The sequence below is a fragment of the Mobula hypostoma genome, chromosome 29 (assembly GCF_963921235.1).
Source record: "Mobula hypostoma chromosome 29, sMobHyp1.1, whole genome shotgun sequence".
Classification (NCBI taxonomy): domain Eukaryota; kingdom Metazoa; phylum Chordata; class Chondrichthyes; order Myliobatiformes; family Myliobatidae; genus Mobula; species Mobula hypostoma.
Genome location: NC_086125.1, coordinates 19,389,574 through 19,410,467, shown reverse-complemented (window position 1 = coordinate 19,410,467; position 20,894 = coordinate 19,389,574). Strand labels below are relative to the sequence as shown.

The following is a 20,894-nucleotide window of genomic DNA, read 5'->3' as shown; positions in this document are numbered from 1 at the left end:
TGGAGTATAGAAAAGAGTACAGTCCACATTTCGAGCCGAGACCCTTCAGCAGGGATATTTAAAAAGATTACATCTGCTTTTCAAGTAAGACCCATTGGAGAATCCAATACAGTTACAGCTGAAATCTTGGGATTAAAGGTGCTTAATAGATGCATTGGTTTAACAGATTAAGAGCAATGGTCAGAAGTCACCGTTCAGAATTGAAACTAATAACCCTGACATACAGTACATCATGAAATTTGTTTAGTGACAGTAGTACAGTGCAAGATGTAAGAAATGGCTACAAGTTAGAATTTAAAAACTAAAATAAAATTGTGTGGAAGTGGAACTGTGAGGTAGACACAGGACGAGCTGGAGGACCTCAGCAGTTCAGGTGGCACCAATGGAGAGGAAGAAGCAGTTGACATTTTGGACCGAATCCCTTCATCAGGACTGGAAGATAAGTGGAAAGAAGCAAGAATAAGGTGAGGGGTGGGGAAGGAGTTCAAGTTGGCAGGTCTTAGGTGAAATCAGGTGAGGAGGAAGGTGGGTGGAGGGGGGGAAGGGGGATGAAGTAAGAAGATTGGAGGTGATAGGTGGAAGAGGTAAAGGGCTGAAGAAGGAGGAATCTAATTGGACAGGACAGTGGACCATAGGAGAAAGGGAGGGAGGAGTTGGGCAGGTGAGGAGAAACGATGGGGTGAGAGGGGACAGAATAGGAAATGGGAAAAGAGAGAAGCAGGGGGTGGGAGGGAGGAATTACCAGATGTTAGAGATATCAGTGGACATGCCATCAAGTTTATTCCTTCTCATAGATGGTGTCTGACCTGCTGAGATCCTCCACCATTTTGCATGTGTTACTCAGCACCAGAATGCCTGAGTCAACACTAGCCTGTAGTCAGTTGTATTTCTCACTCGGTTCAACCATTTAGGAGGATCATAAGAAGAAGCTAAGGAGTTTATTGGCCATGAAGATATTGTTGTAATTTTTTTATATTGTATTCTTTATCTTATTGTGTGTCTGTTTGTGTTCATCAGATCTGGAGTAACAATTACTTCGTTCTCTTTTACACTTGAGTACTGGAAATTACATTAAACAGTCTTGAATCTTGAATACTGCTTTACCCAGAGAGCTTCTCCAGCAGACTGTATACACATAAAACATCAACATTAAAATACATTACCCATTTTCATATATATAAATCTACACACACTGATGCTTTTCACCTGTACATAAATCAGAATCAGAATCAGGTTTATTACATTGTGAAATTTGCTGCTTGTGAAAGCAACACAGTGTAAAGACATTAAAAAAACAACTATAGGTTACAATATGACATGCAAAAAGTAAGTAAGTGGTGAGGTAGTGCTCAAGGGTACATGGGCCATTCTGAAATCTGATGGTGGAGGGAAAGAAGCTGCTCCTAAAATATCGAGTGTCTGTCTTTGGGCTCCAGTACCTACTCCCTGATGACAGTAATCATACATATAAATAACTGGTCCACTGTCCTCTCCTATCAAATTACTTCTTCTTCAGCTCCTTACATCTTCCACCTATCACCTCTCAGCTTCTTACTTCCTCCACCCTCCCCACTCAGCCACCTTCCCCCTCAACTGGTCTCACCTATTACCTGCCAGCTTGTACTCTTTCCCCTCCCAACCCACCTTTTTACTCTAGATTTTGCCCCCTTCCTTTCCAGTCCTGATGAAGAGCAGGCCCGAAATGTTGACTGCTCATCCTCTTCCACAGATGCTGCTTAACTTGCTGAGTTCCTCCAGCATTTTGTGTGCATTATTCATACATACACCTAGCCTATATAACTATGTGCTACTTATGGAAACAGACAAAAACCAAGCACATATAAGGTCTACATATACAAACGTACAAAGGCAATGTGTAGAAATGCACATCACCTACAATCAAGTATGAAAACTAGAGAGCTGCTTGGGTATAAAACTAAACTCCAACCTGCAATCTGACCCTGACCCAACCCAGGATAGTATTCCAGTACCTGGGCCCCACCTGTGGCTGAGACATCAGGCACTTGCTGGGAAACTGGGCTCTAAAGGGTCCCCATCAGTTCAGCAGTGCACTAGGTATCCTGGACTATGATCTCAGGGATGACTCAGACCCTCACCTGACTTAATAATCCAATGGGCGGCCTTGGCAACGGTTGTAGTGCCTGCCACAAGCTTATCGGGTGGGTCGGAAGCTGCATGTTTTGTGTGGAGTCATTTCTCTTTAAACTATTACAGCCAATTTCTGTTTCAGATCAGACAATGAAATGCACTTGTTCTGCTTCCCCAATGATCAGGATGAGTTGCAAAAGTCCTCACGTCTCACACACATGCATCGTTTCAGCGTGTCGTCCCAGCTCTGGGTGCAGTTGCTGCTGTGAGTGATAGGCAACACTGCACTCCCCACGATTAAGCACATTTACATGGGGCGTTGCCATAAGAAAGCAGCATAAAAGATGCCCACCTTCCAGGGCATGCCCTCTTTTTGCTAAAACCATTGGGTAGGAGGTCCAGAAGCCACATCACCAGCTTCAGGAACAGTTATTTCACCTACAAACATCAGGCTCCTGAACCGACATGGATAACACCACTCACCACAACTCTGAACTGATTCTACAACCTACAGAATCACTTTCAAAGACTCCTTACATCTCATGTTCCCGGTATTATCTTTCATTTTCACCAGTTGTCTTCTCTTGCATGTCGGTTGTTTGTCAGACTTTGTGTATAGTTTCTCATAAATCATATTGTATTTACTTTTTTCTGTAAATAAATCTCAAAGTAGCAAGTTCTCCCTGTGACGTGTGGGTTTCCTCTTTGTGCTCCAGTTTTCTCCCACAGTTCAAAGGTTACCAGTCGGTAGGTCAATTGGTCATTGCAGACACCCCACCCTGCAAAAACTCAGTTCAGGGAGGTAGCACCATCAATTTGCGGGAGACTTCTGGGAGAGGTGGGGTGTCTGCAATAGAGTAGCTCCTTAGCAGCCAGCCAGCTAGTTTAAATAACGTTAGCTATGCTAATGAACGAATGACACCTGTTAAACTTCACCTCAACATGTCTTTTACAGTCTTAACCCACCATGGGCAATAGAAAAGTCACTGTTGCAAACAGTGCAGCGAGCAACACTGTCATTATTTTTGACCCCTATTAGGCAGGGGTACACTTTAGTGTAGTCTGTGGTGACGTACGTTTTATATTTTCTTTTTTTTGGAACACTCTGCCATTCTGACTTTTTTTGGATATCTCTCTCTCTCTCACTCTTGCGCTCTCGCTCTTGCGCTCACTCTCTCTCGCTCGCTCTCAAAAAAATCAATTTCCGGGACATTGTATATAATTTGTGGGCATCAGGGAGCCGCTATTAATATGCGGGAGACTCCCGGAACTTGTGGGAGACTCCCGGAACTTCCGGGAGAGGTGGGATGTCTGTCATTGTAAATTAAGCTAGGATTAAATCGGGGGATTGCTGGGCTCTTGGGGGCAGGGAGGACCTATTCCACGTGATATCTCAATGAATAAAAACATTATATAGAGAAAAATGGAGGCCTAATATAAGAGTGAAGGGTTAAACTGATCTTAGAGTCGGTTAAAAGGTTGGCATTAACACTGTGGGCCAAAGGGCCTGTACTGTGCTGTATTGTTCTGTGAACTATGTTTAAATGTTGAGATTGAGAGGACAATGTTTCTCCAGCAGCCAAGGCAAGAATAGCTCCATCAGCTCAAAGAGAAAAATAAACATATCCAGCGTCCCAAATTTCTAATCAGGACACATGCACTTGCAGCCATTGGAAACCTCGCACGAGACAATGCAAGCCATTTATGTCTTAGGTACCGGATTCATTTTTTTGCAATAGATGGAAAAATGCCAACAAATGTGAGAATATCCTAGGTCCTGGCAAGGTCTTGGAAAAATGCATCTCTTCTTTCTTCGTAAGGCAGTATGACTTACACAGCACAAATATGCTTACATAAGTGGAGAAGGCTTTGTAGAACATCTTTCACATCCTCACTTGTGAAAATCGTGGTTTTAGGTACACATTGGTACTGACTTGCACAATGAAGGCTAGCACAGTTGGAGGGTTAATGTTATCTCAGGAAGGGGGATGTTCTATCAGGATTCTGGTCATAGTAAACATCCAGCAATCTCCAAAATCTATATTTAATTGGTAATATTCAAGGCCTGAACTCAGCTCACATCTGAAGGGCACTCCATCAGGTCAGTCTGCCTCCGGGCAGAAAGGAGACAATGAATGGATCGCCCCCACAGGAGCAAACTGCGCTGAAGGCAGCTTGGCCTAAAACAGTTCCACAGCCCAGTGAGGGCCAGAGGGTAAGCCACACCCATCCTCTCAAAAGTAGACTCTTCATACTGCATTTTTAAAATTTGGGCAATCTCCAAAGAGAGTTTTGAAGAGCATCTGTGAATGTGCAAAAATATCCTTTAAAGGCGCAAGTTGCCATGGCACCACACTCCCAGGACCCTTTCAGGTTCCTTTGTATTGGACGTACTTCAGGCAGGGGTTCTTCACACTACAGGTTATGAAGACCTGGTCTCCCTGCCTCCCATCTGCTCATTGAAAAGCAAAAAAACCCTGTGCATCTGCCGTACTGCGTACCATTCTGCCCATCACTTACAGGAAGGCTTTGCGACAACTATGCAGGATTTATGAGGCCGGTGTGAGGAATTGGGGGAGTTGAGTTCTGGGCAGAGATTGATGAGCCTGGCTCTTTTCATTGTAGCAGCATGAAGTTTAATTAAGCTGTATTACATTATGCAAGGCTGAGGTGTGCACAATCCTGTGGCCCACAGTTAGAAACTGGGAATAAACAGTATGTTAGAAGTAACTGACTCAGGGCTTAGAAAAATAATTTCAGCCAAAGAGTGATGGGGCCGGAAACTCAAAGCTAGGAAGTGTGATGAAGCCAGCAACATTCCCATTAAAACTTAGGGCAAAGGCAAATGGGGGGAAGGTGGACACAACGGAGCAGGGGAACAAAAAGAACTGGGGTAAAAAGTGGCACAAACAGGTAGTGAGTGTGTGAAGCGGGTAGGCAGAGGGGGGAAGGGATGAAATGTAGGGCAAAGGGAGGGGCAAAGGGGCAAAGAGGAGGGATGCAAATGAGGGAAAGGGAAGGAAAGGGAGGGGAGAGTGGGGGAGGGGGAGAGGTGGTGGGGAAGGGGGGAAGGAAGGGAAAGGAAGGGGAAGGAAGGGGGAAGGCAGAAGGGAGGAGAGGTGGGAGGGGGAAGAGGGTGGGGAAGGGGGATAGGGGAAGGGGGAGGAGGATGGGGAGGGGGAGGAGGATGGGGAGAGGGGAGAGGGGAGGAGGGGAGAGGGGAGGAGGGGAGGGGGAGAGGGGAGAGGGGAGAGGGGAGAGGGGAGAGGGGAGAGAGGGAGAGGGGAGAGGGGAGAGGGGAGAGGGGAGAGGGGAGAGGGGAGGGGAGAGGGGAGAGGGGAGAGGGGAGAGGGGAGAGGGGAGAGGGGAGAGGGGAGAGGGGAGAGGGGAGAGGGGAGAGGGGAGGAGGGGAGAGGGGAGGAGGGGAGAGGGGAGGAGGGGAGGAGGGGAGGGAGAAGGGGGAGGGAGAAGGGGGAGGGAGAAGGGGGAGGGAGAAGGGGGAGGGAGAAGGGGGAGGGAGAAGGGGGAGGGAGAAGGGGGAGGGAGAAGGGGGAGGGAGAAGGGGGAGGGAGAAGGGGGAGGGAGAAGGGGGAGGGAGAAGGGGGAGGGAGAAGAGGAGGGATTGAGGGGGAGGGATTGAGGGGGAGGGATTGAGGGGGAGGGATTGAGGGGGAGGGATTGAGGGGGAGGGATTGAGGGGGAAAGGGGAGGGGAAGGGGAGAGAAAAGGGGAGGGATTGAGGGGGAAGGGGCAAAGGAGGCAAAAGCGGGGAGAAAGGGGTAGGAAGTGATGAAAGAAGGGAAGGTGGAAGGCGGATGGAAGGGGGTTAGGGGCAAAGGGATAAGGGGGGATGAAGGGGGTGAGGGGCAAATAACAGAGGGAAAAGAGGCAAAAGAGGGCGAAAAAGAAGGATTGAAGAAGTGTTAAAGAAGTGGGCTAGCAATTAGACGCATATTTAAAATCCAGTTGGTTGATGATCTGTAAACGTCTGCCTGATAGAGCGTTAATGCAGATTCTGCTAATAACTTTCAAAGCGGGAATCAGAGAATTATTACTATTATTTAAAAATGACATACATCATGGGGCTATGAAGAAAAACTGTGGCGAAGAGAGAGGGAGAATGCGCTCCCTGAATGCGCCAGCAGGAGATCACAGGGCCGAACAGCCTGTGTGCCATTGAAACAGCGTTTCAATGCAGAGTTTGCAGCGCAGAGCACTGCCACCGCCCCGGGGATGATCATTCCAGCTGCTTCGCTGAAAGAAAACAAAAGACGGAATTTGGCATTTCTTTTTTTAGGACACTCACTCACCTGCACTCTCCTTCGCCTCACAACATCGGAGTCGTCCATCGCGACTTCTAGGCAGCTCTTCCCGTTCGCATCTCAGGAGATAATCAATCGCCCGCTCGCTATCCTTCAACGGGAGGCCCGCGGCTGATATGGCAAGAAGGTACGTGCCAGGAGTCCACCAGCAACTTCTAAAATCCCATCCACATCCCTGCGCCAAATGCAAAATATTATTTGTTTTTGGATGCACTGACGGCAGGGGGATTCAGGATGTGAAGTATCGGAGGCGGGAGATCATCTGTTTTTTAAAGGTTCAGCAATAAAGAAAACCCAAGAGAGCCGGGTCATTTTCCTTGTTGCAAGAGGTCCCGGGTTCACTTGATGTCTGGACATGGTCAAAGGTCAGCTTGGAAGCCTCATTCCCCGTCCTCTGCATCAAGCAGTTCTCTCCTGGGTCCGAACGGTATCCAAATGCGGGCAGGATCCCGCCCTGGTTTAATTTCACTGAAAACCTCGACACATGGTGAATTAAATGTTGTTTCAAGAACTGTCTGCATTTACAAGACGCCGCTCCCTAACTCTACACACAAAGCATGACTCAGGATTTTATGTTGCAATGGCTCTGATCTCTCTCCACACATAACGCGGACAGACACTGACAAGAGAAAATACATAACCCATCAGATTAGTCTGCCAGAGAAAGCCAATGAGAAAAAGGATGCTCCTACCTTGACACAGACTCATGTCTTCCTGTATTGGTCACGGGTTTGTGTGAGCACTCCCCCTCCCTGCTCGTAGGAAATTCAATAACAAAGATTAACTATTTCAATACGGGAGGGTGTTTATATCAACACTGCCTTATACGTGCTCCTTAGGGTGTCGGATGTATCTCAGCACGGAAAGCCTGTTTACAGCAACGCTGCTTTAGACAAACATTGCTTTGTACACGCTCCTGTAGAGAATCAGATGCATCCCGACGTTACAATACAGTGGTAAGGCAGCTGCCTCAAGGCTCGGGCAACCCGGGGTTAATCCTGAGCTCCGCCGCTGTCTGCTGTCTGCGGGGAGTTTGGATGTTCTCCTGGGTGCTCTGGTTTCCTCCCACATTCCAAAGATATTCAGATTACAAGGTTAATTAGCTGCTGCAGATTGATCCAAGTGAGAGATTCCAGGGGGAAGTTAATGGGAACATTATGGGGCGGGATAGGTTATGGGGGGAATTGAAAAGTTCTAAGAGCTGGTATGGGCTCGAAAGACTGAATAGACTTCTATGTCATGAGGAGAAAGATCCCATTTGAGCTAGATCTTTGATTTCCCCAAATCGCTGAACTTCCTAATCTTTCAAATCTTTGACTAATCACGCCAGAGAAACATTGTATCATTTCTTAATGCATGTACTGTATGCATTTCTAAATGACAATAAAAGAGGACCGAGTGTTCTCATAATCCAATTCCTCTTCAAAAGTTGCCAATGAATTGCACTTAACTGAAGTTCACGAGCTGTGATGTAATGTTACGTACGCAATTGCTACGTAATATAGGAAGGACGTGGAGGCTTCAGAGAGGGTACAGAGGAGATTTGCCAGGATGCTGTCCAGACTAGACAGCATGCATTATGAGGGTAGGTTGGGCGAGCTAAGGTTTTCCCTTTGCGATGAAGCAAGATGAGAGATGACCAAATAGAGGTGTACATGATGACAAGAGGCAAATATCGATGGTGGAAAATGATAACACAAGGGAGTATAATTTTAAACTGGTCGGAGGAAAGTATAGGGGATGTCAGAGGTGAGATTTTACACATGGACTGATGGGTGCATGGAACACCCTGTCAAGGGTGGTGGTAGGTGCAGATACATTAGGGGTATTTAACAAACTCTTAGACAGGGACATAGATGATAGAAAAAATTAGGGCTATGTGGGAAGGAAGGGTTAGATTGATCTTAAGAGTACGTTAAAAGGCTGGCACAATATCGCGGGCCAAAGGGCCTGTACTGTGCTATAATGTTCTATGGTCTACCCTCAAATGAAGCAGCTATCACTGGTGAGATCAACACATTACCTTTTAAAATGTCAGTGCAGATACACCAGTTCGTAAGTGGTCACAGGTTTCCCTTGGTGCCCAAGATGTCAAGTGAATTCATTCAACAATGTCATCCTAAATAATTGGTTTCAGGGTGGGGAATGGGTGAGTTGCCTCCATCGTTCCCTGGTGAACCCACAGCTCTGATGCATCCCCAGCTCAGCATAAAATCCAGACTTCTCTGAGGATCGTCATCTTGTCTCGGTGGAGAGGCTTGTGGGTTCCTGCGATCCCGAGAGTGATGCTGCATGGAGTTTAGTCACCTGGCACCTAGCTCCTTCTTGGGTCACCCACGGCGGTGAGGTCAAAGAGTGGTTCAACCGGACCTCCAACAATACAGCTGGCGGAAGACGATGACACATCACAACAGCAGCGAAGGCGGAGGAAGGCTGCAGTAGTAAAGGGTCCCCAGTCATCTTGCATTCCATGTCACTGGACCCTGACTCCGATCTGTCAAGGACCGTGTGGAGGCTGCCCGTGCATCAGCCTCCCCACGTAAAAGAAAGTCATGCACAGGCGTTCTCCATTAAGGGAATCAACAACCCCTTAGGGGAATATCCTACATGATTCGAGTGATTGCACTAACAAAATTCAAAAGCAAACTGAACTCTGAAGTGAAGCCAACCATCGGTGGAAACACTTATCAAGCCAGGCAATATCTGTGCAACATGAAACAGAATTAACACTTCAGGCTGAAGATCTCTCAACAGGACTCTCTCAACATGAAGTGTTAAGTTTGGTATTCTGTTCACTGATCATGATATCCCATTTAAAATGAGTTGGAAATCTCCATGAATTACTAATAAAATTTACAGCCAGGTTTTTTCCATTCTATACTGGGGTGGCATGATATTGTAACAGTTAGAGTAACACTATTACAGTGCCAGTGATCCAGGTTCCGTTCCCACCACTGTCTATGAGAAGTTTGTCCCCATGACCGTGTGCGTTTCCTCCCACATCCCAAAGAGGTGAATTGGTCACATGGACTCGTTGGGCTGGAAGGGCCTGTTATTGTACTGTATCTCAAAATAAATCAATGTACCTGTTTTCCAGTGACATCAGTTCAGGAATGCATATTTCCATTTTTCTTCATGACACAGAAAAAGGCCTTTTGACCCACCGATTCTATGCTAGTTTAGAGAGTGATCTTATTCCCCCAGTAACTATCAGTTCCCTCTACACTCCCATCAACTCTACCACTCACTTACATGCGGGGCAATTGACAGTGGCTAATTAACTGTTGTTTATGGGAGCGGACAGAAACCGGAGAACCTGTAGGAAACCCAACTGGGCACAGGGAGAACTTTCAAAGTACACGTAGAGGTCACGATCGAATCTGGGTCACGGAATTGCGAGGCAGCAGAGTTAACTATCGTATATTACCCAGAACACACTGCTGCTCTCTGAGCTGGTCATGTGGGATCTTTTACAATCGGCTGAGGAAAGAGTCAGAGTGAAAACACAAGAGATTGCAAATGCTGGAAATCTGCAGAAACGTGCAAAAGGCGCTGGAGGAACTCCATGGGTCAGTCAGCACCTTACGGAGTTGAAATGAACAGTCGATGTTTCGGGTCGACCCCCTTCATCTGGAGTTTGTGTGTTGTTGCTTTCCACGCCTTGAGGTGCACTGGGCTGCAACCTTGCTGTTTCTTTAGCATCTTGATCTGTATTTCACGAGGCAGAGTTGTTAGCTCAATGCTCAATCCAGCATGGATGGGAAGCGTGCAAGGACCTGGCTGAATTCAAATCCAGGACCACTCGCCTGTTAGTCCGGTGAGGATGCCACTACACCACTGGCTGGCTTCACCTGGAGTTTAATAGGGCCTAATTCTATTCCTACAGATGTATTATGGTGTTACAGTTTTATGGCTCAAAAACACCCCTTCCAATAGTAGGGCTCTCCCTAAACAATGCATTGGAGTGTCAGTGTGAACTCAAGACAAATGTTCTGACTGGAAGTTCTTGTCTCAGAGTTGAGAGTGTTGCATACAGAACCAAAGGTGACACCCTTCATGACAGTCCTATGAAAGGTTTGTAGTGAGTTATTTGTGCGAACTGCTATGTGCTGTCTCGAAATTGCACATAAAGTTAATTGTTGCCACTTCAGTCACATTAACTAACACCACAGGACATCGTGCCATCATGGCATGGCACCATTTCTCTTGACCGTTGGAGGACGTTTGTAAATCACATTTATCAGCAGTCCTCGCCTGTCCTTCAGTCAAAGGCTGGAAAATTCACGAGAGTCCAGTGATGTTACAGAACCAGCACAGAGAAGCAGAATACCTTGTCATAAATATCGGAGTCCATTAGGGACGGAAGCCATCAGAGGTAGAAAAAGATCTCCAGGCATGTGAAATATATAGAGAGTTATAAACAGCTCATATTGCACCAGGTTATAGGCTGCCTAGGGGATAAAGAGGTACTGTTCCTTTTGTTTGTACTTAGCAGCAGAGGAGACCAAGGTGGACATGCCGGTATGGGAATAGGAAGGAGAGTTAAAATAGCTGGCAACTAGGAGATCTAGATGGACGTGGCGGAAGGTGCTCAGTGAATTGGTAACTGAGATTGTGTATGGTCTCAAGGGGAGACCACATCAGGAACACTGGATGCAATAAATAACTGTCTCAGCTGGAAGAACAGCATTTTGCTATTGAAATTTCTTAAGCTTTTTTTCAAGGATCTGTTAGTTGAGTCTGCTCGCGTTCTTCCATTGAATGAGTGGCCCAAGCTTAAGACACAGTCATTGACATCAAAACTTGAACTGAATGTCTTTGGAATCTCCCAATGCGTGTACACTAACCAATCATCCCTGTTTTTGGTGACTTCTGTCATCCTGACTGAAAATCCTTTTTAAGATTGACCCTCACTACCTTTGCAACCTCCTCCAGCCCTACAGCCACCTCCCAGCCCAATATCTCTGCCTTCGTCCCAGTTGCACGTTTGCCCGTTTCGGTCACTCCTGCAGATGCAGTGGGAATCAGCTCAGCCTCCCTGCCTGAAGCCCTCCACTTTGCTTTCCTCTTTGACCAAGCTTCCAGTCACCGCACCCAAAGTCTCCATAATGTCACAGACAGAGCACGAAAACAGGCCCTTCAGCCCATTGAGTCCATGCTAACCCCCCATCAAACACCCCTTACAGCAATCCCACCTTAATCCGATTTTTGTTATTCTTCCCCACATTCTCAGTAACTCCCCATAGATTCTAACAAAATCAGAACCAGAAATAGATTTATTCTCACCGACATATGTTATAAAATTTTGTTGTTTTGCAGTGGCAGTACAATACATAAAATATAATTACAATAAGAAATAAGTTGTATATACATCTATATAAATAGTGAGGCTGTGTTTATGGGTTCAGTGTCCATTCAGAAATCTGATGGTGGAGGGGAGGAAGCTGGTGCAAAAACAGGGAGGCTCCTGTGCCTCCTCCCTGATGGCACCAGTGAGATCACTCACCTACAGAGGGGCTGTTTACTGTGTCCAATTAGCCTACCAGCCCACTTGTCTTTGGAGCAGAGAAGGGAAACAGAGCAATGGAGGAAGCCCGCACAGGCGCAGGGAGAAAGCACGAAGACCGCACAGGCAGTACCTGAGGACAGGATCGAACCCTGGTCCCTGGCACCGCGAGTCGGTAGCTTCATCAATCGTGTTACTGTGCTGCTTGTAGTCGGTGTGACATCTGCTTGATCAATAACTCTCCTGGGAGGCACTTTAAATTGTTTTACTATCTTAAAACTGCTACATAAATGCAGAAGAAGTACTGAGTGGGCGTCTCCAGTGTAGGCGACACCTGTTGTCAACATTCCTACTAAACCATCATCCCATCTGTCAAGTGTAACACTGACAGACTGTTAAATTCTCAAAGATACAAATCGTGGCATTCATGGAGAAACATAAAGATTAACTTTGACATGTTTTTTTTTGAATGTTTTAGTTTGCTTGAATATTTTTAGTTAAACAGCAAACACCAGTGACATAACTGAGAGAACGAGCTGGAGGGAGTTACAAGATCGGCTGTGTGAAGGTCTTAAATTAGAATCAGTAGGAGGTATTATTTATTTATTTATCGAGATACAGCACAGAATAGGCCCTTCCGACCCTTCAATTCGTGCCACTCAGCAATCCCCCGATTTAACTCCAGCCTAATCATGGGACAATTTACAATGACGAAATAACCTACTGTGGGACTGTGGACTACGGGAGGAAACCAGAGCACCCACAGAAAACCCACAAATTCCACAGAGAGGATGTACAGACTCCTTAAAGGTGACATTGGAATTGAACTCTGAACTCTGAGCTCTAAAAGCATTGCGCTAAGCATCGCTACCCACGATAACTCAGTGACTGGCTGGGCGGAAATGTTATCATCTCGGGACTCAGTGACTTCACTCAAGTACAGTACATGTCCTGACAAGCATGTCCTGAAATAAAGAGGCACTCACTTAATAAAAATCAGCAAATATTCCTTTCAAGAGCTTAAGAAGATCTCAATGATTGCAATCTATTACTTTGTACATCTAATTACATGATATATAAAAGCATTGTGTCAGTGAATCTCATGGTCCACATGTCACACTTGACATCACACATTTTTTGTTATATAAAAAACATAAAGAGATATAAATTATTGTTGTGGAATCTGGAACCAAGAGCATAATAAGCTTCATGGCCTCTCCATCCTGCAATGCCACTTAATAAGATTGTTTAACCTCGACCTCCATTTTCCTGCCTGTTCCCCATAACCCTCAACTCTTCTGGATTAAAGATCCACCCACTCTGGTTTTCAATGCATTCAGTGGCTTAGTCTGTGTAGCTCTAGGGGAGGGAGTCGCATAAACTCATAACCCCCTGATGGGAGGAATTTCTCCAACTTAAATTGGCAAATGCTTATACAGAAAAAGCTCCTTCTGTTTGTAAATTCCCTTCCTGAAAGGAAAAGATTTTCAGAGTACTCTATGTATCAATGTGACTGAGAGCACCTCAATACTGCTTAAAGATCCTACACTATAAACAATTAATTTCCCAATGGCCCAATCTTGATGTTACTTAGCAACAATTACCCCAATAAAACTCCAATAATCCATCAGCTGGCTATTCAGAAACCCAGGAGGTGTGGCCTTTGGAACACCAGGTCATATTCCCAGCATTCCCCGAAAGCACACCAGTCTCTGTGCTTGTCCCATCTCACATCCTCTGTCTCCTCTGAGGTAGACTGAGGAGCACGCATGCCTGGTCTCACTGGTTTCCGTCCTTCCCAAAGACAGACAAGGGGTCACTCTCCTTCAGGGGTCACCGGGGCCCGTACTTCCCTGGACCTGCACGACGCTGACCTGGACCTGCACAATGCTGACCTGGACCTGCACAACGCTGACCTGGACCTGCACAATGCCGACCTGGACTTGCACAACGCTGACCTGGACCTGCACAATGCCGACCTGGACCTGCACAATGCCGACCTGGACCTGCACGACGCTGACCTGGACCTGCACAACGCTGACCTGGACCTGCACAATGCCGACCTGGACTTGCACAACGCCGACCTGGACCTGCACAACGCCGACCTGGACCTGCACAACGCTGACCTGGACCTGCACAATGCCGACCTGGACCTGCACAATGCCGACCTGGACCTGCACGACGCTGACCTGGACCTGCACAATGCCGACCTGGACCTGCACGACGCTGACCTGGACCTGCACGACGCTGACCTGGACCTGCATGACGCCGACCTGGACCTGCACGACACTGACCTGGACCTGCACAACACTGACCTGGACCTGCACAACGCCGACCTGGACCTGCACAACGCCGACCCGGACCTGCACAACACTGACCTGGACCTGCACAATGCTGACCTGGACCTGTTCTCCCTCTGGACTCACAGGTTTCCATGCTCTCCTAAGACTGACAACTGGGGCAGGTTTCCCCTGATATCCACTGGATCCCTGATTTCCCTGAAGCTTACTGGTTTCAAAGGAGAATAGTCTGAGACATGAAAAATAAAACTAATTAAATGTGTGTTGGGAATGAATATAAGTAACATCTAATAGAGAGGAAAATACATCATTCCCTTGCCATAAAAGTCCTGATTGATGGTACAATAAGAAAGTAAAGTGGTCTAATATCTGTTGCCTGAAAAACATCACCTCTCTCCAGTGCTATCTTGATGTTAAGAAGGTGGAACTTATCATAAAGATCCCCACCATTCGGCCTTCCCTCTATTCTGAGGCTGTGCTCTTTGGTCCTAGGCTCAACCACTGTAGGAAGCATCCTCTCCACAACCATCCTATCCAGGCCTTTTCATATTGGATGGGTTTTAGTAAGATCACACCTCATTCTTCTGAACTCCAGTGGGTACAGGCATACAGCCATCAAGCGGACCTCATATGATAACACTCACTCCTGGAATCTTTCTCGTGGAACTCCTCCAGACCCTCTGCAAAGCCAGCACATTTTTTCTTAGATAAGTGGCCCAAAACTGCTCACAATATTCCATATGCGGACTTACCAAGCCATATAAAGCCTCAGCATTACATCCTTTCTCTTATACTCTTTTTCTCTTGAAATGAATGTGAACAGTGATCAAAGAATTCAAATATCTTCCTCTGCCAATATTTCTCCTTAAGGAAACAATAAGTACCAAGTACCCTGAAACCTCATCCTTAGTAATGGACTCCAACATCTTCCCAATTACTGAAGTCTGGCTAGATGGCCTCTAACTTCCTTTTTTCTGTCTTCCTCCCTTCTTAAATATTGAGTGACTTCTGCAATTTTCCAGTCCTGCAGAACCATTCCAGAATCTATTGATTCTTGAAAGATGATTACTAATGTCTCCACAATCTATTCAGCTACTTTTATCAGAACCCTGGGATGTAGTTCATCTTGTCCAGGTGACTTACCTACCAGCTTCCCAAGGACTTTCTCCTTAGTAATAGCAACTACACTCACTTCCGCCCCAGACTTTCTCGAATTTCTGGCATATTACAAGGGAATACTTATTAAGGTTGTCCACCATTTCTTTGTCTCCCATTACAGCCTCTCCAGCATCATTTTCCAGCAGTTTAATACCCACTCTCACTTCTCTTTTACTCTTTATATATTTGAGAAAAACTTTTGGAAAACTTTTGAAAAACTTTAAGAGCAGAGAGGTCCTTCTGCAGCTGTACAGGGCCCTGGTGAGACCACACTGGAGTACTGTGTGCAGTTTTGGTCTCCAAATTTGAGGAAGGACATTCTTGCTATTGAGGGAGTGCAGCGTAGGTTCACAAGGTTAATTCCTGGGATGGTGGGACTGTCATATGTTGAAAGATTGGAGCGACTGGGCTTGTATACTCTGGAATTTAGAGGGATGAGAGGGGATCTGATTGAAACATATAAGATTATTAAGGGAATGGACACGCTAGAGGCGGGAAGCATGTTCCTGCTGATGAGTGAGTCCAGAACCAGAGGCCACAGTTTAAGAATAAGGGGTAGGCCATTTAGAATGGAGTTGAGGAAAAACTTTTTCACCCAGAGAGTGGTGAATATATGGAATGCTCTGCCCCAGAAGGCTGTGGAGGCCAAGTCTCTGGATGCTTTCAAGAAAGAGATGGATTGAGCTCTTAAAGATAGCGGAATCAAAGGTAATGGGGATAAGGCAGGAAAAGGGTACTGATTGTGGATGATCAGCCATGATCACAGTGAACGGCGGTGCTGGCTCGAAGGGCCGAATGGCCTACCTCTGCACCTATTGTCTATTGTCTATTGGAATCCTCTTCTATATTACTGGCTAGCCTGCCTTTATATTTCATCTTTTTTTTCTCCTTATGGCAGCTTTAGTTGCCTTCTGTTGCTTTTTAAAAGCTCCCCAATCCTCTAATTTCCTGCTATTATTATATGCCCTCTCTTTTGCTTTTATGCTGTCTTTGACTTCTGTTGTCAGCATGATTGTGTCATCCTCCCTATAGAATACTTTTTCCTCTTTGGGATGGAGAAGTATGCACACGTTTCCATGCTCTATCACTTCATGAATCAGAATTGGAATCTAGGTCATCCCCTCTTCTCACTGCTAGCATCGGGCAGGATTTGCAAAAGCATGATGTCCCACACTACCAGCATCAGGAACAGATGTTTCTCTGCAAGCATCAGGTTCTTGAACAACCCTAATCCTATCTTAGCTACGGAACACTATAGGTTACCTCGTGCCCTACCATGGACTTGTCTCTGACGGTGGTTGTTTTGCACTAATAATCTGGTTTTGCACAGTTCTTTTCTTCATTATCTTGTATAGTTTATGTATAACATGTTCTTGTCTGAATCTTCCTGCCTGTGATGCTGTTGTAGGCTTTTCATTGTACCTGTACCTCACTGTGCCTGTGAATGTGCCTATAAACTTGACTTGACCTGAAGTATAACTGGGACGATTGGCGCAGACCCTGAAGAGCAAAGAGCATATTTCCAAGGAATATCACTCAGTGAATTGGAAATGGAATTGGCTTATTATTGTCGCATGTACCGGAGATACAGAGAAAGGCTTGTGCTGCGTACAGTTCATTCAGATTAGATCATTACACCGTCCATTCAGGTAGTGCAAGGTAAAACAAGAACAGAATGCAGAATGAACTGCAGTGTAGGTAGACAACAAGGTGCTAAATCATAACAAGGTAGATTATGAGGTCAAGAGTCGATCCTGTCAAACTAGGAATTCTTTCCTAGGGCATAAGGCTGAGACTTCATAAGGCATTGGGCAGACTAACCCTTACCTCAGGAACGGTGTGCTGGCATGGGAGTGGATCCAGAGGAGATTGACAAGAATGATCCCAGGAATGAACAGGGAAATGTATGAGAAGAGCTTGATGACTCTGGGCTTGTACTCACTGGAGTTTAGAAGAATGAGGAAGGATCTCATTGAAACCTATTGAATATGAGAAAACTTTGATAGAGTGGGCATGGAGAAGGATGTTTCCTACAGTGTGGGAGTTTAGAACCAGATGGCACAACCTCAGAATATAAGGATGTCTCTTTAGAACAGAGATGAGGAAACATTTCTTTAGCCAGAGGGTGGTGAATCTGTGGAATTAATTGCCACAGACAGCTGTGGATGTCAAGTCATTGGGTATATTTAAAATTGAGGCTCGTAGGCTCTTAGGTTATGGGAAGAAGACAGGAGAATGGGATTTAGAGAGGTAAATAAATCAGCTGTGATGGAATGGCAGAGCAGACTCGATGGGCCAAATGGCTTAATTCTGCTCTTATGCTTTATGGTCATTCAATAGCCTTACGGGAGAGGGTTATGTGCTTTCAGGGGTTTGTATCTTCTGCCCATTGGGAGAGGGGAGAAGAGGGAATGGTGGGTGGGGTCCCTCATTATGCTGGCTGTTTTACTGAGGCAGAGAGAAGCATACAATTCATGTCACTGAATTACTCAGCCTGAAGTAATTTTCCAGATCCCCCATTGAATCATTGTCTATTCTAAGGTAACTGACCTCAGCAACTGAAATCATTCCAGCCACAGCATTTCCACAGTACTGCTGTGTAAACTGGAGGAGATATTCCAGGGACCTCTGTTCCTGCTTACTGACCAAAAGCCAAGATATTGAGCTCCAAACAGGATCAAGATCAGGCAAAGTGGATCACTGTAATTGAGTATTTCTCTGACAGACACTGGATCGGATCAAGGAAAAGGATGAACAACTTGTGCCCATGATGTCACCCCAGGAAACAAACCAGTGCAGAACTAAGGGGTGGAGAGGTGACTGTGGGGCAGGTGACAGCAGTCAGCATGTGTCAAAATCATCAATTTAATTTGCAAACCTTGTTGTCTGCAATATACACCTCGTGGCCACTTTATTAGCTCCCTCCTGTACCTAGAAAAATAGACACTGAGTGTACGTTTGTGGTCTCCTGCTACTGTAGCCCATCACTTCAAGGTTTGAAGTCTTGTGTATTCAGAGCTGCTCTTCCGCACACCACTGTTATAACACGATGTTATCTGAGTTACTGTTACCTTCCTGTCAGTCTGGCCATTCTCCTCTGAGCTGTCTGTTTATGCCCACAGACCTGCCACTCACTGGATGCTTTATTTTTGCTTTTCTCCCTATTCTCTGTAAACTCTAGAGACTGCTGTGTGTGAAAATCCCTGATCAACAGTTTTAAAGATACTCAATCCTACAATTGTCTGCCACCAACAATCATTCCACAGTCAAAGTCACTTGGATCACATTCCTTCCTCATTTGGATATTTTGTCTGACAACTGACCCCCTTGACCATGTCTGTATGCAGTGAGTTTCTGCCACATGATTGGCTAATTAGATGTTTGCACTAATGAGCGGGTGTATGGGTGTACTTAATAAATCGGCCACTGAGTGTTGTGCGTTAATCAGAAAATGCACCCAGCTCACGACTGTGAGTCATCGTAATGAAAATAAAAATCAATACATCTACATCATTTCCCAGCCGATCCCTCCCTGCCCGGAAAACTGCATCAATGCTCATGAAAAATGCCCATTGCCATTCTATTCAGGTTGTGCAGTCCTGTCGCTCGCATACTGAGACAGACCATAAACCTCTCCTTTCCTTAGCTGCAACGCCTAGATTGAAGACATTACTTCACAGCTGAGTACTGGTGTCACTTCCAACATCCATCAGGTATTTAAGTCTTCATTTTTTCATGAGCACGCTGACACGCGCTGTGATCACCCTTACGGGAGATACATTGCTGTAGAACCTGTCACGACCTCAGGATGTGCCGAAGAATTTTACAGCAAGTGAGGTGTAATTAGAGGATGCGCGTAGTGGCTTGTGAAGGAAGTTAGCAGCGAGACCAACACAGTGACGCTGGTAAAATGTTACCACCGTGGTAATATGGTGACGTAGTGGTTATTGTAACCTTATTACAGCACCAGCTATAAGATCAGGCTTCAATTCTGCCACCATCTGTTATGAGTTCATTACCTCGCCCTGACTGCATGGGTTTGCTCCAGTTTCCTCACACATTCCTAAAGATGTATGGTTACGCTTTCTAAGTTACCGGCATTCTATATTGGTGCCAAATGTATCCAGACACTTGTGGGCTGCCCCCAGCACATCCTTGGACTGTGTTGGTTGTTGATTTAAATAACACATCATGTTACTGTGTGTTTTGATGTACATGTGACAAATTAAGGTAATCTCTCTTTAATCCTTTCTTTAATGAATGGTCTGGAGATAGTGAGAGCAGGCAGACAGTATAAACTATGATAAGTCCAAACCTTTCCAAGGTACCAGCACCATTTCCTTGGTCATAAAACCTCCTCACTAACTTGTAAACATAAACACATTAGGCCTGTTTCCCTGTACGGTGAGATTGGGACCAATGTTTAATCAAACATTATCTCAAGAATATTTCCCCTTGCTCCCCAATTTAGATGAACTGATTGTATTGCTTGTCATTGTCCAGAATCAGTGACGATCTTCTCTTCTGAGCAACCTTCCTCTTAATGCAGCTTGGGTTGTGAAATTATGCAGTGTGCTAGGATTACCACTACAACGTTTAATGCATCATCTAAAGTAAATCTTAGAGATTACGAATAAATGTGATTGAATATGAAGCTTAATGTTTTCTGCGCTGGGGGAAGGGCTTCTCATGGTGAATATTAGGTATATGGGACACAGATGGTATCTGAAGTTAATCCAGGGGAAGAAAGGATGAGATCCCCCAATATTTCTTTTGGGGAATCACATTAAAAACTACAGAAAGGCCTACATATAGTGGAAGTGGAGAGGATGTTTCCAGCAGTGGGGGAATCTAAGACCGGAGGGCACAGCCTCAGGGTAGAGAAATGTCCCTTTAGAACAGAGATGAAGATGAACTTCTTTACCTGATGGTGGTGAATCTGTGGAAATCATTGCCAAAGACAGCTGTGAAGGCCAATTTGTTGGGTATATTTAAAGCAGAAGTTATAGGCTCTTGATTAGTAAGTGTGTCACATTACGGCCTGAAAAGAAAAGTAAATCAGGATCAGACTCAATGGGCCAAATGGTCTTACTGGGCAAGGAAGATCTACCTGAAGATTTCATGAATTAAGACTGCAGGAGCAGAGAGTGAATGGACTATAGACCATAAGATCTTGCTTATGGTCGAGCTCAGAGGACAACATGCCTCATCTCGTAGGGTTGCTGTCTCACAGCTACAGTGACTCATGTTCAATTCCGATTTCCGGTGCTGTCCGTGAGGTGATATGTTCTCTCTGTGACCATGTGGGTTTCCCCTGTCTTTCCCACATCCCAAAAAGATTTCTGATTCTGATTTATTTATCAGATATACATCAAAACATACAATGAAATCCGTTGTTTGTGTTAACAACCAAAATACCCAAGGATGTGTGGGAGCAGCCTGCAAGTGTCACCGCACTTTCCAGCGCCAACAAAGCATGCCCACAATACTCGGCAGAAC

General features: G+C 45.6%; 1 protein-coding gene across 2 annotated transcripts in view; it reads right to left on the bottom strand.

Moving 5' to 3' along the window:
- Window positions 1–20,894, bottom strand: part of LOC134339433 (microtubule-associated serine/threonine-protein kinase 1-like) — a 347,798-nt gene that overhangs the window by 239,605 nt on the left and 87,299 nt on the right. The window contains exon 5 of one of the 2 annotated variants that reach the window (XM_063035933.1): window positions 6,420–6,606. In XM_063035933.1, the coding sequence (XP_062892003.1) occupies window positions 6,420–6,458 (39 nt within the window). In that variant the 5' untranslated portion in view covers window positions 6,459–6,606. Of the gene's footprint in view, window positions 1–6,419; window positions 7,101–20,894 lie in introns of those variants that run through there. The other variant, XM_063035932.1, reaches the window with a different exon arrangement.